This window comes from Chenopodium album, chromosome 3 (genome assembly GCF_948465745.1).
Source record: "Chenopodium album chromosome 3, dcCheAlbu1.1, whole genome shotgun sequence".
Lineage (NCBI taxonomy): Eukaryota > Viridiplantae > Streptophyta > Magnoliopsida > Caryophyllales > Amaranthaceae > Chenopodium > Chenopodium album.
Window position 1 is genome coordinate 4,336,386 of NC_137836.1, and position 17,123 is coordinate 4,353,508.

At 33.7% G+C, this 17,123-nt stretch overlaps 1 protein-coding gene across 1 annotated transcript; it reads left to right on the forward strand.

Annotated features, from left to right (window-relative positions):
- Positions 1-8,819: 8,819 nt before the first annotated feature.
- Positions 8,820-11,677, forward strand: LOC145610752 (jasmonate-induced oxygenase 4-like). The gene is made up of 4 exons (XM_081666054.1): positions 8,820-9,104; positions 9,577-9,821; positions 10,760-11,093; positions 11,429-11,677. The coding sequence occupies exons 1-4, from the start codon at positions 8,895-8,897 to the stop codon at positions 11,669-11,671; spliced, it is 1,032 nt and encodes a 343-aa protein (XP_081522180.1). The 5' UTR covers positions 8,820-8,894; the 3' UTR covers positions 11,672-11,677.
- The last annotated feature ends 5,446 nt before the right edge of the window (positions 11,678-17,123 follow it).

The following is a 17,123-nucleotide window of genomic DNA, read 5'->3' on the forward strand; positions in this document are numbered from 1 at the left end:
CCAGTAATGAGTACCTTTCGCGTCGAATCATAATCGAATGAAGTGAAAGTGTGGAAAGTCTAGCGTTGCGGATAGTTTTAATTTCTTTTCTTTTCTCTCTGTTTTTGAAAACTTATTTTAAGAAAACAGCCAATCCAATTTGGTTGGTCCATGATATGGGTCCAATAGTAGTGTAGTTGGGTAGGGCTTGCAAAGACCTTTCCAACGATATATTATAAGCCCAATTCCGATAAATATTGAGGAAGTTATGGCCAATTTACCAAACTGGGCCCGATTTGAGCCTAATATGCGGCCCAATGATCTAGAGGAGAGCATGTTATTAATTATCATTCCTAAAGCTATTAGGATTGATTATAGTCTTCTAGAATACTCTAGAAGGTTCTTTTAAATCCTAATGGAGTTAGGATTGATAATTATGTTTTAAAGAGTTTGAAATTGAATAAAACTACTCATTTTAAGAATCCTTCTTTTGTACGAAGTGGAATATATTCAGATTTTATTTCCGTGCCTCATAATATTTATCCAAATTTTATATGGTTGGATAGATCTTTAAATTATCTTTCCAATGATATATTATAATATTAAATCCGAGTTATAACGAAAAAGATATGAATGAGACACGAAACTTTATCCAAAACTGACACCCTTCCACTATTTTGACCATATCTTTTTATCTACAAAATATTTTAATCTTATTCTAATTGGGTTGGAAAGTAGACTTTAAGAGCTTTCCAACGACATATTATATGCCTGATTTGGACTTCCGGATCAAAATATATGATAAAAACAAAAACGCGTTAAAAACGGGCTTGGCGCCTGACTCCAGGCATTGGCGCCTGGAACCATGCCTGGCGCCAACCATTGGCGCCTGGTGCTAGCCATTGGCGCCTGGCGCCAACCTCGTTTTGCGTGCGCCATACTCTGTTTTGTTAATTTTATCTTTTTGGCTTATTTTCACTATAAATAACGTATTAAAACTCCGTTTTCGATAACCAGATTTCATCAATTCTTATTTCAATTCACCAACTCTCATCAAGATTTTCTTAATTATTCTCTCTCTCTTTTCTAAACTAGCCTTTTCTCAAATAAATAATTCCGCATTCGCAAGATCTAGAAATACCTAGCCATATTCGAAGTTGCCTTCGCCCTAGACGTGAAAGGTTTAATTTCTGAGGGTTTGGTCCCAAATCTCTCTTTCAATTATTTAATTTAATTGTTTGTTTATTATTTTCCTTGAAGTTATTAACGTGTGTATTTTGTTATTAGAAAGAGGTACGAGGCATCAAAGTAAGTACTTTATTGATTTATTGATGTTATGATGTAGAAATCATGTTTACGTTGTTATTATGATATTCCTAGTATCATGTCTAGGGTATTTTTAATATCAAATATGATTGTTATGATGCTTCCTATGTTCTTCCTAATATTTATTCATGTTAGTATCATGTTAGGGTTAAAGATTTGATTTTTATTGCTTAGTGACATGCTAGGGTATCATGCCTAGGATCTTGCTATTATTATGCTTTAATATTAACATGAACATGATTATGATTATAATTGTTATAATTTATTATTATTTTGATGATGATTATTTTATTTATGATGATTATGAATATTATTATTATTATTATTTTAATGATGATTATTATTATTCATGTTTATTTTAATGATGGATTATTTATTATGATTATAATTTTATTATGATGATTATTATTATGTTGCTTGATATTTATTTATATTTATTGCTTGATCAAGCCTTTTATGCATGCTTAAAGGGAATTTGTACTTGTAATCACGCTTAATAAGATAATTAATAATCTTGTTAGGGTTAATATGATTATAATTCAAGTGATCGCCAATAATAGTTTATGTGTGCATTAAATTCAACCAACATAGGTTAAACAGGTTTAGGGTTAATCCTATTGATTGCATGTTAATCAGAAAGCGCACATGAATACGATCAGAATAAAGTAGAGGCCTATTATTAGGGCAGGTTCAATCTCTTTTAGGTTGGATTTGTACCTTCATCCCCGAACCCTTATTTGGTTCTAGACCTTATGGAGTTGACGATCTCTTGGATCGTTAAGGGGTGTAACCTTCATCCTATGAACGGTTTACAAGTTCCTAAAAAAAACTTGTTGGCGACTCTTTTGCTCTATCTTCTTCCCTTTTGGACGCCACCGTACTTTAGTGTATGATCATAGTGGGGTTTGAGCTAGTGGGATTAAAGCTTGAATTATTCCCTGCAGCATGAGAGACATAATCCTTGTGCTGTTTAGAAGGGTTTCTAGGTCGAATTGATCTGATCTTCTGAGTTCAGTATCTGCAGAAGAGTCCACTGTGTTCTGGTCTAGAACAGGAACAGGATAACTTTGAGTTTATGTGTTTTGGGTATTAGGTGAAGTGTTTGGGATACTGTAAGGTGTGTTTGGGAAATTTTGTGATGTGTTTAGGATGTTGTGTGGTGTAGGGTGTAAAATATTAGGATTTTCATCATCATATGAGGCTGTAACTAGTGTAGAAATAGGAAGGAATATTTGAAAAGGTAACTGGGAGACTGGAGAAGGGTTATGTTTAGGAATTGTATATGGGAAGTGTTTCTCATAGAAAGTAACATCTCTGGTAACATGAATTTTACCAATAGTCAAATCTAGAACCCTATATCCTTTATGTGATGTAGGATATCCAATAAAGACACATGGGTTTGCTCTTGCATCAAATTTAGTTCTTCCTTGTTTAATAGTAGACATGTAGCAAAGGCAGCCAAAAACTCTAAGGTAGTCAATATCTGGTTTTTTATTGAAAATTTTTTAAAGGGAGAAATAAATCCAAGACATTGCAGAGGAATTCTGTTAATTAAGTGAGCTGCAGTCATGACACAATCACCCCAAAATCTAGTTGGCACTTTAGACTAAAAATAAAGGGCTCTTGCTGTTTCCAGTAGATATTTTTGCTTTCTTTCAGCAACTCCATTTTGTTGTAGAGTTTCAGTACATCTAGACTGATAACAAATCCTTTCCTTAGTATAAAACCTCCTCATATCACCGTCACATAGTTCTGGTGCATTATCAGTTCTTACACCTTTTATCCTAGCCCCAAATTGGTTTGCAATGAACACTACAAAATCACAAAGAACTTGGACAACATCTGATCTATATTTCAATAGAAATATTCAAGAAAATCTTGTAAATCATCCACTATAGCCAGGAAAATATTACAACCATTGTGAGCGGCCACTTTATTTGGACCCCAAACATTTAAATGTAATAGATCAAACACCTTAGATGTCTTTATACAACTATTACCAAAAGACAGTCTATGTTGCCTAGCAAAATGGCAGACATGACAAGTACAAGATACCAAATAATCCTTAGTATCTAAGTTTGGCTTGACCTTATTCAAATGAGCTATAGGCATATGTCCTAATTTTAGATGCCAAAGCTTCACATTATTAATAGAATGAGAATCTAAACATGATTCTGACTGACTATGGACTGCAGCACAACTTGACTATTGTGATTCTGACTGACTATGGACTGCAGCACAGCTTGACTATTGTGTATCTTGAAAGAAGGACTTCGCCAAGCAATATAAACCATCTCTTAGTCTACCAAGCAACAGTGTCTTGGTCAGAGTAGGGCCCTGGATATAACATTCATACATGAGAAATAAGCCACACAATTCATGTCTTTGCACAATTTAGGAATTGAAATCAGATTGAACTGAAATCCAGGCACATGCATCACATCCTTCAGTAAAAGAGTATCACCAAACTTAATTGTTCCCTTATTTTGAATTGATAATTTTCTTCCATCTGGTATAGTTATATTGCTTGCAGAATTATCTAATCTTGAATATTCATGACACAAACTAATATCATGACTCATATGGTCAGTTGCACCACTATCTATAATCCATTGAGAAGTGCTGAATGATAAAAGACAGAAAATACCTGCTACCAATGCAGCTATTTTGGTCTTCTCATCATCTGATTTCTTGTCTAAGAGAGCAATGAGATGATTGTATTGTTCCACAAAGATTTTTGCTGTGTTTGTACTGTCAGTGTTGTTCTAGAACTCTTCTATATCAAAATCTCCAAGAATTGTTGCTGCAATTCCCTTTCCTTTCCAATTTTCCTTAAAGTGAGCTGGATAACCATTGACCTTCCAGGATCTATTAATAGAATGTCCTGAGATTTTGTAGTGATCACAAAAATAGTTGGGCTGTCTTCTTTGTGACTGGTTCCATGGATGGAAACTTTGTGAGCCACCAACTCTATTTGTTCCAGTATTGTTGTTTCCATCAAATCTATTCTTCTGTTGTAAATTAGGCTCATAGAACCTTCTCTTGTTTGCTGCCGCAAATGCCATTCCCTGTGCTGAATGAGAAGCAGTATACACTTCTTTATGTCTCTCCTCTTGAATCAACAATCTGTATGCATGAGAGATTGTAGGAAGAGGATATATCATCAAGATATTAGCTCTGACTTGACTAAATTCTTCTCTGAGTTTCATTAGGAACTGTGTAAGCCTTTGATCTTCCTGAGCTTTTAGAATCTTCTTTGTGATTTGGCATGTGCAATTAGTACAAGTACAAACAGGCAATGGATTCTGTGCATCATATTCATCCCACAACATCTTCATCTTAGTGAAGAAAGTAGAGATGTTCTCAGATCCTTGATGAATATCAGCCAACTATTGTTGTATAGAGTAGATTTGTGCACCAGAAGTTTGACCAAATCGTTCTTCCAAGTTTATCCAGATTTCTCTAGCAGTATCAAATTAAAGAACACTACGAGCAATTGTGACATCAAGAATTTGAATAAACTAGGAAATAAGAGTACTATTGCATCTGTACCAAGCTTTGTGCAAAGCAGAATTAGAAGGATCTGGTTTCTCAATTGATCCATCAATGAATCCAAGCTTATTCTTAGCTGATAAACCAATCATAACAGACCTTTTCCAGTCATTTTAAGCACTGCCATTATTGAAATTTTCAGAAACCAGTTTATACTGTGAATCACTAGGACGCAGATAATAAGGTGAAGTTGGATCTAGTGCAGGATCAGTCAATGAATCATTATGTGCAGCCATAATCGAGAATTAAGCACTTGAATTACAACAAAGAGCAGAAACAATAGTTTTCAATCAACAATTCAGCTCAACAACAATCTCACAGTATTTTTCAGAATGAAGAAAAACTTGAAACAGAAGATCTTACTAAAAGCATATAACTGGTTGAATGCAGCAACAAATTTGTGAAGAAACGAATCAGAAATCGAATTGTGCAAGCTCTGATACCATGTTACAACTTGATAGAATCGATTTATTGAAGAATTAAAGGAAAAATGAAGAACAATCAATAAATATGAATTCAAGAATTTAGAGAGAAAATTAGGAGAAAACAGATTTTCATTTCTTATGTATTTGAGTGAATGAATTATTACAATAGGAAGAAGCATATATATATATATATATATATATATATATATATATATATATATATATATGTTGTCATTATAAAGCTAAAGAATACTAGAAGCTTCTAATACAGCTGCTGAGCTTGGAGGAGTTCGTAACAAACTCTGCTGACTAGGCTATTCTGTTATAATAGAATTAAGAGCTCTGCTAAGTTGCCTTGCTGTGACTGACTGTGATGAGAGGCTTGCTGTGACTCACAGTGGATTCATTGTGTTTAACACAAATAAAATTCATTTGCGTAAACTTTTTGTTCCAATTTTAACGTAAAATGGCTCCTACTCTTATGCCTGTGCAAGAGATACTCCAAAGCGGCGTGGTGCCTAAAGGCTACATACAACTCGAGGATGACTACCAAGTTGGTAATTGTCCTCCTCCGTTGATGGATGCTCTGACGATTGATTTTTCTCTCCTCTCATCGTCGTCTCCTGATGAGCTTGCCAAGCTTTGCTCCGCTCTCAGTTCATGGGGTTGTGTTTAGGTTTTCCATTTATTTACGTACCCTAATTAATAATTGGCATGCCTTTAATATATAGTTTAACACATGCTCATTTTAGTTTTAGCTCATCATTAATTTCATTAAGCATACCTTTCGTATACGTATTAATGATACTAGATGTTTTCATTGACAATGTCTACGTAATAGCCACTTTATAATACGTACCATAAAGGAAACATTATGTTGTCTTAAGATTTAAGAAGTATTTCGTAATATGATTAACGTCACACCTACTAAGGGTTTATTGGTTATCATTGTAAGTTTTCAATAATTTCCATAATTTAAATTAAAAAAAGAAAAAGATTTTAGGTTCCTTGCATTAGAAAGTAGAATGACTAATATCAATAAGCTCACTATATATAAAGTTTAGCTAGTTGATATACATTTCAATGTTAGTTGGTGAGAGAAATTATACAATAATATATTGTTAGCAGAATTTGTTGGAGAGAAAAATAATAAAATATTTGCAAAAGTGAGGTTAGTGTGAGAGAGAAATAATATAAGAGTGGTGTATCCTTAGCAAATAAAAAAATGTTACAATTATTATGAAACAGACGTAACAAAAAGTCAAAAATATTACCAGTATCTTATTTAATTTGTTCCATAGTAATTCCACAAAAATAGAGTATTATGAATGAAACCGAAGTTTAAAAAAAAAATTGTAAGTCAAACGTATTAGGTTCAGTTTTGCGGAGGATGGAAAATCATGGAATGAATAATTATTCTACAATTTGTGGCTAGAAAATTTCAAAAACACTTGCGTGGACCTGGTCCACAATAATATTATTGTGGACCCGAGGTATATACACACGCAACTGACATTATTTTGAATATAGTGACCATTATTTTTAACATAGTAACCTTATTTTTAACATAGTAACCTTTATTAAAACTACTACAACGTTTAATAATATTGTGAACTTGAAATACGACGCTATTACCCTAATTTTAGGATAGTGGCCTTTATTATTCATATTGATCAGTATATAAAATATTTCATTACAAAAATAACCACTTAGGCCTATATATTACCAAAATGATTTTTATTTCAACATAGTGACCTTTTTTAAAATTATAGTGACCCTTTTTTTTTGTTAATAAAACAACCATACTTTTTCTAATGTTAGTGGTCCACAATAAATTAGTGTGAACTAGGTCCATTTAAGAATTTGTAAGAAAATTTTGCCAATTTAAGAAGTATTTACTCATGCATGAGGTTTTAAGGGTTGACAATAATGACAAACTATTTAGTTTAGCAATTAGCAGTTTTAGCACACTAAATACGACCTTTTAACACTCATTAAAATCCTTACTTTATCGAAAGCGCTATGTCATGCTGAGTTGGTGCCTGAACAAATCTTTCTTGAAAAATACTACGTATGTAATTAATTCAAATCTATGTCACGAGGATACATTAATCATTGACATTTCCAATTTACTTTATAACAAAATAATATAAAATGTTTAATAAAGGTTGAGGGAATTGAAGTAGTTTTAGATTAATAAAGGGGTTAAAGTAATAGCACAAAAAGGCTTCAAAAAAAGAAAAAAAAAAAAAAAGAAGTCATAACTCAATTAAGTTTGAATTGAAATTAAGCTAATACAAATTACAGTAGCAAGTATACCATAAGAGACGATTTCCACTTTTTACTTACGCAAATGCTAGCCTTTTGATTTCCTCCTCCTGAAAACTATACGAGTTGAATTCTTCTCCGATCTACCAAAACATACTCTTTGTTTCGACGTACATTTTTTCTTCTTGTTGGCATTGCAACAATATACAAGTATTTATTTATGAACACTAAAACATGGAAGCGAAAGATGGCCTAATTACGTATTAACGTATGATAAATTAAAGCTGTAGTAGTGATGTACACTAGTATAGTTGTACTCCCTATATTATGTTTGGATTGAAATTGATGAGATATGAAGTACGTACTATTTTAGATGTACAATACACACAACATTTTAAAGAATAGTAATAGTATCCATATTAGATTAGGATGTTTCATAGTATAACAATACATGTTTAAATTAATTGAGTAACGAGAAGATAGAAATGACACCATATATATATATATCAGTAGAATTATATAGGTACATTCTTTTAACTTAATCTAGTAACGAGATGATAGAAATTAAATAACACTACATGGATACATCACTGGCGTAGAATTAAAATATCTACTCTACTAGCTTACCCCCATTAACTATTAAGGTTGTCTTTCTACGTACATATTGTACATGTCCAATAGCATTTTATACCTGGGAGTAGGGGGATTCCCTAACCTCCCCCCTCTAGTCTCAAGCGATGACCTGAGGAGTTGGGCTGGCTAAACCTGTGAGAAGTGCCGGCTCAATAGGGTCCTTCTTCTTACCATTAAAAAAAAAAAATATAGCATGGGTGCGTATGCTAATAGCTTGAGAAATTCTTAAGATAAGTTGTTAACTTTGAGAGTTTCTCCTTATGAACAATCTATATGCATTATTGTCCTTAGAGCTGATAGGTCTGGATAGTAAGAGAAAAATGTGAGTTATGGCTATTAATATTATTTGTCCTAAAAAATACAAATATATGCAAAAAAAAGTGACAACTTAGCTTCCTAAGGGCAACATAAATTACAGTAGTTAATTTTTGCATACCACCATATAATTAATTTATAATTGGTCATCAAATGGAATTTTTATGATCAAAGAATTCATACTACCTAATCTAAGTTTTTTTTTTTTTTTTTTTTTTTTTTTTTTTTTTTTTTTTTTTTTTTTTCACTTTAACTGCTACAGTATATAATCAACCATATTATATAAACTGAGCCTCTTACATCTCATTTGCATATATCACAGCCTTAGCTTTCAAAATCATAGTCCTATAAATAAAATTCATTTGCGTAAACTTTTTGTTCCAATTTTAACGTAAAATGGCTCCTACTCTTATGCCTGTGCAAGAGATACTCCAAAGCGGCGTGGTGCCTAAGGGCTACATACAGCCCGAAGATGACTACCAAGTTGGCAATGGCCCTCCTCCGTTGATGGATGCTCCGATGATTGATTTTTCTCTCCTCTCATCGTCGTCTCCTGATGAGCTTGCCAAGCTTTGCTCCGCTCTCAGTTCATGGGGCTGTGTTCAGGTTTGCCATTTATATACGTACCCTAATTGATAATTGGCCTGCCATTAATATATGCTTGAATTGAGCACTTGCTCATTCTAGTTTTAGTTCATCATTAATTATTAAGCATATATTATTTCGTATACGGTATTTATGATACTAAATGTTCTCATCAACGTTTTCAACGTAATAGCCACTTTTATAATACGTACTACCATAAAGGAAACATTATGTAGTTGATGATTTTTAGAAAAAAATAGGTATTCACAATTTTGTTGTATTAAGAAGTACTCCGTACTTCGTAATATGATTAACGTCACACTTAGTAAGGATTTATTGGTTATCATTGTAAGTTTTTAATTTCCATAATTTAAATAAAAAAAAAGGTTCCTTGCATTAGAAAGTAGAATGACTTTTTATATCAATAAGCTCACTATCTATATATGTGAAACAATATATATGAAATTTATGAGTTTAATTTTGTGTGTTATAGCTAGTGAATCATGGTATGCCACTTTCGACACTAGACGAGGTACGAGAAATGAGCAAACAATTCTTCAAACTACCTCTTGAAGAAAAGGAAAAGTACTCCTCAAAGGGAGAAGATTTGGAAGGTTATGGAAATACAAATGCTGTTCAACGTGGAAGTCTCAATTGGAATGACAAGCTTCATCTCCAAGTTTATCCCGAGAACAAACGACAACTTCAATTTTGGCCTAAAAATCCCGAAAATTTTAGGTAATTTTAAATGGACCCACAATTTTTAGTTCGTTGCTTTTTTTGACGGGATTGAGACTTTAAAAATCTAAGATAAATGAATTTTATATATTTTGAACATTAAGAAAAGGAAAATGCTAAACATAACCCTTAGGGCTAAAAAGCTAAAAAAGAAAATATTGAGGATAAATTAGCATTAATTACAACGATTGAGGATACATATTGAGGACAAGAAGCTAAAGAAATGCTTATGTGGAAAATATAATGAAATCTTTTGATGGTCATTTTTCAAGCTATACTGGAAGATATTATAAGAATTTTGATAAGAGAAAATTGTGGAAAAGGACCTTTTAAATGATCGACTTTTTTAAAAATGACCTTTAAGTGAAAACTTGTGAAAAGGACCTTTTAAGTTATATTTTGTTTGTATGGGATACTTGTGTGAGCTTGCGAGGTTGTCAATCTCGGAGCTCCAGCGTTCACTATCACATATTAGTCACATGACTTATTTAAAAAAAAAAAATTACCCCCTTTTCCGACCTCCGTGAGAATATTATATGAGAGGGTTAGGTCGAGAAATAATGGAAATTTGGGGAAATTTTTTTATTTAAAAACACGTGCAGTGACTAATACGTGATAGTCAACCCCGAAACTCCGGTATTGACCACCATGCAAGCCCACCCAAGTACCCCATACAAACAAAATACAACTTAAAAGGTCCTCCTTTTTTTTTTTTTTTTTTTTTTTTTTTTTTTACAAATTTTCACTTAGGTTCTTTTTCAAAAAGTCGACCACTTAAAAGATCCTTTTTTTACAATTTTTTTCTTTTGATAACTAAATTACTATTCATGTTACTCTAATCTTTAATCAAATTGCTTATATGTTTGATTGTACTAAAGATATGAAGCAACTAACAATTAATAACATTGAAAATTAATCAAATATATAATAAATCACAGGACAACATTGCATGAATATTCAAAGATGAACCGAATGATACTTGGGACGTTCTTAAAAGCTATGGCACGTTCCTTGAATCTAGAAGAAGACCGTTTTCTTGCATTATGGGGAGATGAAAATGAAGATATGACATTTGCAAGGTTCAACTTTTACCCTCGATGTCCGATGTCGGATCAAGTTGTTGGACTCAAACCTCATGGAGATGGAACTGCCATTACCATGCTCTTGCAAGATAACGAGGTTGAAGGTCTTCAAGTTCTCAAAGACAATCGTTGGTTTCGTGTTCCCGTCATCCCTCAAGCCATCACCATCCTTGTTGGTGATCAGATGGAGGTAAGGATTATAAAACAACTTCTAAGTGTTTAGTATTGATTGTATTTATAACGTAAGGCCTATTTCACCCCATCTCATTTTCACTCACCTAAGATTACTTTTACTGAACTGAAATTATCTTGCCGAAATTAAATTACTTTTACTAAACTGAAATCATTTTTATTAAATATTATTTTTACAGTTTTTTTTTTATTTTTTATTTTTTTTTATTTTAAGGTGATGAGACTTGACCTATTTGACTTCATTATCAATTGAAACATTAATTATTTACATTTTCCAAAACACACAGTATGACGTTTGACTAGCTATTACCAAATATTTATATTTATTTGCAGATAACAAGTAACGGCATCTTCGAGAGTCCAACCCACAAGGCGGTGGTAAACCCACAATATGATCGGATCTCCTTAGCCATGCTGTTCATTCCAAGCGCGGATAAAGAGATTGGACCATTAGATGAACTTATCAATGAAGAGAGGCCGCAGTTATACAAAAGGCTCAAGGATTATGGCCAAGTTTACACACAATCTATTCCTTCAGGAGAAAGGCCTATCAGTATTGTGAAGATTAATCACTAAAATTTTCTAGATTAATCACGTTGGAATGTTGGATCATTGTGTGTTGATTTGGTCACAACGATGAGCTACTTTATTTTAAATTGTTTTATGAGTGCGTCTTATTTTTATTTGGTTTTTATATTATTGTTTTCTTGCTATTAATTGTAATCGGTATGTTCTACTTTATCCTCCTTTTGTAATAATGGATTAGTCCTACTCTATTATACATCATCTTGAGGTCGTGGTTAATCGTGGGGAGGCAAATAATAAAAATACTAGATGAAGCCCGTGCGATGCACGGTTGGTTGGTTTGTTTGTTTTTTTTTTTTTTTTTTTTTTTTTTTTTTTTGTATTAATGTGGTAAAATTTGTTATATATTTGGATAAAAATCCTAATATCAAAAGATAATATATAATATTTAATTAGTTTAAACTTAAAAATTTCATTCGCCAATTTTACTTACGTGGCATTTGAATTATTTAATTATACAAGAAATTAATAATCTCTTATTTGATTGTCTACAACAAAAATTTATAATCCTACGTGGCGCTCTAAGAAAATTAAATCCTACGTGGCTTTCTAAAAACTCGGGAAAAAACTCCCCTTTATATGTATACTAATTTTGTGCCCCGTGCGATGCCCGGGTTGTTTATTGAATTATAAAATAAAATTTTAATCTTTATACGATTTGCTAGAATGTAAAGTATATTATTTTAGCCGATTAGTATATATTATAAATGTATGTTTAACGCTTTGAACTATTTCCTTAGTCCGAAAAATATTATGATACAAAAAATAATTTATTTGATAATTTTTAAGAATTATAATCTAATAATTTTTTTAATAAAATTATAATTGAATTTGTACATTTGAAATATTGGTATTTTATCGAAAATAAAACTAATTTAATCCTAAAATTCTATCCAAACAGAATTTTAAATTAACTTTTTTTTATAATCTTATGAGGTCTATTTAAATCTATCCAACGTGGCGCGACACTTGACAAAAAGTTAGTGTAGGGAATAATTTCAAGCCTTTAAAATCCCACTAGCTTGAACCCCACTGTGATCATACACTAAAGTACGGTGGCGTCCAAAAGGGAAGAAGATAGAGCAAAAGAGTCGCCAACAAGTTTTTAAGGAACTTGTAAACCATCACGAGGTGAAGGTTACACCCCTTAACGATCCAAGAGATCGTCAACTCCATAAGGTCATGAACCAAATAAGGGTTCGGGGATGAAGGTACAAATCCAACCTAAAAGAGATTGAACCTGCCCTAATAATAGGCCTCTACTTTATTCTGCTCGTATTCATGTGCGCTTTCTGATTAACATACAATCAATAGGTTAACCCTAAACCTGTTTAATCTATGTTGGTTGAATATTAATGCACAAATAAACTATTATTGGCGATCACTTGAATTATAATCACGATGATTAACCCTAACAAGATTATTAATTATCTTATTAAGCGTGATTGCAGATACCAATTCCCTTTAACATGCAATAAAAGGTGATCAAGCAATAAAGAATAAAATAATATGCATATCAAGCAACATAATAAATAATCAATATCATGAATAATAATAATAATCATAATAATCATGATCAACATAATAACCATAAATATAACAATTATAATAATTATCATGTTCATGTTAATATTAAGGCATAATAAACATAGCAAGATCCTAGGCATGATACTAACAAGATTAATAACAAACCCTAGCATGTCACTAAGCAATAAAAATCAAAGCTTTAGCCCTAACATGATATTAACATGAATTAACATTAGAAAGAATATAGGAAGCATCATAACAATCATATTTAATATTAAAAATACCCTAGACATGATACTAGGAATCATAATAACAATATAAACATGATGTCTACATCATAAAATCAATAAATCAATTAAAGTACTTACTTGGATGCCTCGTACCTCTTTCTAATAACAAAATACACACGTTAGTAACTTCAAGGAAAATAATAATCAAAGCAATTAAATTAAATAATTGAAATAGAGGTTTGGGACCAAACCCTCAGAAATTAAAACCTTTCACGTCTAGGGCGAAGGCAAATTCGAATATGGCTAAGTGTTTCTAGATCTTGCGAATGCGGAATTTTGTATGTGAAGCAAAGTTTAGAAAAGAGTTGAATAAATAATCAAGAAAATCTTGAAGAGAGTTGGTGATCGATGATGCTTGTTGATGAATGATGAAGATAGCTGGTGATTCTTGGTCCATGAAAACGGAGTTTTAGATACGATATTTATAGAGAAAATCATCCAAAAAAGATAATTTAACAAAACAGAGTTTGAAGATCGGAAAAACACATTGGCGCCAGCCCTGGCTAGTTGGCGCTAGCCACTGGCACCAACGGCTAGCGCCTGGCGCCAATCCTGGTTCCAGGCGCCAAGGCCTGGGGTTGGACGCGAAACTGATTTTCCACGCGTTTTCGAAAATCTGATAAATTTCCTGTACTGGAAGATAAAATAATATAATTCCAAACGAAAATGTTATTTGATCTTGATTAAAACTCTGAAGAGTCCTAATTGAATTAGGAATGAAAAGAACCTTCTAGAATGTTTTAGAAGACTAAACCATTCCTAATTGCATTAGGAATGATAAATTATATTAGGCCCTCCCCTAGATCATTGGGCCGTACATAAAGCTCAAACCAGGCCCAGTTTAGTAAATTGGCCATAACTTCCTCAATATTCATCGGAATTAGGCTTATAATATATCGTTGGAAAGGTCTTTGCAAGCCCCATCCAACTACACCACTATTGGACCCATACCATGGACCAACCAAACTGGATTGGCTGTTTTCTTAAAATAAAGTTTTCAAAAACAGGGAGAAGAGAAAAGAAATAAAACTTTCCGCAACACTAGACCTTTCCACACTTCGTTTCATTCGATTATGATTCGACGTGAAAGGCACTCATCACCGGGTTTGGTTTTGGGGAGACACAAATGGGTGTCTACAGAAGCCCCCACTTTGACTGAGTTTGGAGAAACGCAAGTTTCGAAAACGAAAGCCAAAGTAACGATAGGGACGGAGAATGATTCAGAACGTTCTGCAATCCTAAATCACTCTTGTAACGCCGATACCTGCAAAACTAGAATTAGTTAAACAGATAAAAGAGTTAAGAAATGCGTATCTTGCACCGTCGAGCACACGTCTCTGAAAGTAACCGATTTGTTGCTGCTGTTGTTTTGATGACCTCCTACAAGCTAGAGAACGCCATCTTGATGTTTCGATGTTCACTCGTCTCTGAACAAAGAGCTTCTTTTTGATATGTTCACGCGTCTCTGAACAAAGAGCTTGATAATATGATGCCCACGCGTCTCTGAGCAAAAGAGCCTGTAAGAAATGTTTGATGATATGTCCACGCGTCTCTGAACAAAAGAGTTTTGAAAGAAATGTCCACGCGTCTCTGAACAAAAGAGCTTTGAAAGGAAATGTACACGCGTCTTTGGAGCAAAGAGCTTTGATGGAAATGTTCACGCGTCTCTGAACAATAGAGCTTTTGAAAGAAATGTCCACGCGTCTCTGAACAAAAGAGATTTGAAAGAAATGTCCACGCGTCTCTAAACAAAAGAGCTTGAAAGAAATGTCCACGCGTCTCTGAACAAAGAGCTTTGATGGAAATGTTCACGCGTCTCTGAACAATAGATATTTTGAATGATATGCCCACGCGTCTCTGAGCAAAAGAGCTTCAATGAAATGTCCACGCGTCTCTGAACAATAGAGCTTCGGTGCTTGAATGTTTGTTGCGATAATGTTCTGAAGAAAAATTTCCGAAGACCAACGTTTGTCGATCTCTAAAGCTCGCCTGAACTTTGCTTTCGCTAAAACCAGTATGTCGGTGTCTCCGTGATTAGGCGCTTTAAGCTAAGTGAGACGATCTTTCATCAGGTCGATCACTTATTGCAATTGTAATCAAACAGACTACTTAATCATGTCAAATTGCTTATAGGGGCTAATTGGCGTACCAAGGAACCCGAAATTGTAGTATGAGGTCGAAATCACCTTTCTGAGAGGCTTCGAGCTCCGTCGTTGCTGAAATATCTCTGGCGCAAAGAATTGATTCTGTCGCCGAACGCTGTGATAGGGTCTTCCCTGTTCTGCTGCACCTGTATTTATTTTTGACTAAGAAATTTGGCAATTTCTTTAATCATCTTAGGGTTGACCTAAGGTTTAGCATTGTTTGACTCATCGACTTGACACGACTCAAGGTATAAACTGGACTCGGTATGTTTGACTGACTCGAGGTTGACTCGACTCGAAGTGTAATGACACATGTGTTAGACTCAAATCAAAGTGATATGGCACGACATGACTCAATGTGTACATGACTCGTGTGTGCATTGTAATGTGATGGTGCGATTCGAAAAATGCAAAAAAGCAAAAATTTTCCGTCAATTTTGTGGAGGGTACCGACTTTCTCCCGAAAAAGAAAGACGTGAAAAAGAAAATTAAAAGTTTGAAGATGCATGTTGAATGAGCTTAGTCAAATGTCATTTGATTCCGTCTCTCAAGGTGCAAGGATTAATCTATCCTAGGCTATCTCAATGGTTGACTCCATGATGAAAGTATTTGGGTAACTTAGGCACGGAGGCTAAGCACTTCGTACTTTGTGATGCAATGATGATTATGATTGATGAGTGATTTTGACGAAGCATGCTTCAGCGTTAAGATTTCATGACAAAGGGTTCCTAAGGGAAATATATTTGGTCATGTATGTGTACAGTGTGTGAAAGTGACACTAAAGTTAGGCCGCAAGAGCAAAGTGTGTGGAAAAATATATTATTGAAAAGAGTCAAATGGTGGTGACTCTTAGGCTAGGTAAGCTAATGATGTAGGGATCAAGCCCCCAAGTCTAGCTCTAAGTGAATAGGGATGAGCATAGGAGATCCCTTGATATGATCATGGTGTAAGTGTGTGAATGTGAATATGAATGCATGTTTATTACGGTCGCACCTCGATGTGAGGTTGCCTACGTATCCGTTAGGAATCAGGCCGAACGTAGCTCTAGCCAAACCTCGCACAAGTGTGTATACCTCAAAAAGGTCTTTTTAAGGGTTGTAACGTGGTTAGGCTAAAGGTTTAAAGAAGAAGGAAGGGGATAAAGGCTCAAGACCCTAGATAAGCCCCCAAGGTGTGCAACCTCGCTTTTGAATCTTTATAATTTTATGCTTGAGTTTCTACTCTTTTTTAGCTCTTTTCTTTTGCTTTAGCATTTATTTTATTTTAATAAGTGTGGGCAATCCCGATCATGCGGTCTATTACTCACTTGGCATTCATGTTTCTCAGGCACGGTACCGAGCACTCGATAAAAGACGCAATCTGAGACGTGCTCATATCAAAGATATTTTCATATCAAAGACATTGGAACACTTACCCTTTTGTACACTTGTTTTCGTTTTTTTTATTATTGCTTATTTTTTGCTATTTTTTGAATTTCTGAAA

Excerpts from the sequence above, each read along its gene's own strand:
- LOC145610752 (XM_081666054.1), top strand. The coding sequence starts at position 8,895 with ATGGCTCCTACTCTTATGCCTGTGCAAGAGATACTCCAAAGCGGCGTG. Across the intron at positions 9,105-9,576 it reads GTTCATGGGGCTGTGTTCAG|CTAGTGAATCATGGTATGCC; the intron begins GTTTGCCATTTA and ends TGTGTGTTATAG. Across the intron at positions 11,094-11,428 it reads TTGTTGGTGATCAGATGGAG|ATAACAAGTAACGGCATCTT; the intron begins GTAAGGATTATA and ends ATTTATTTGCAG.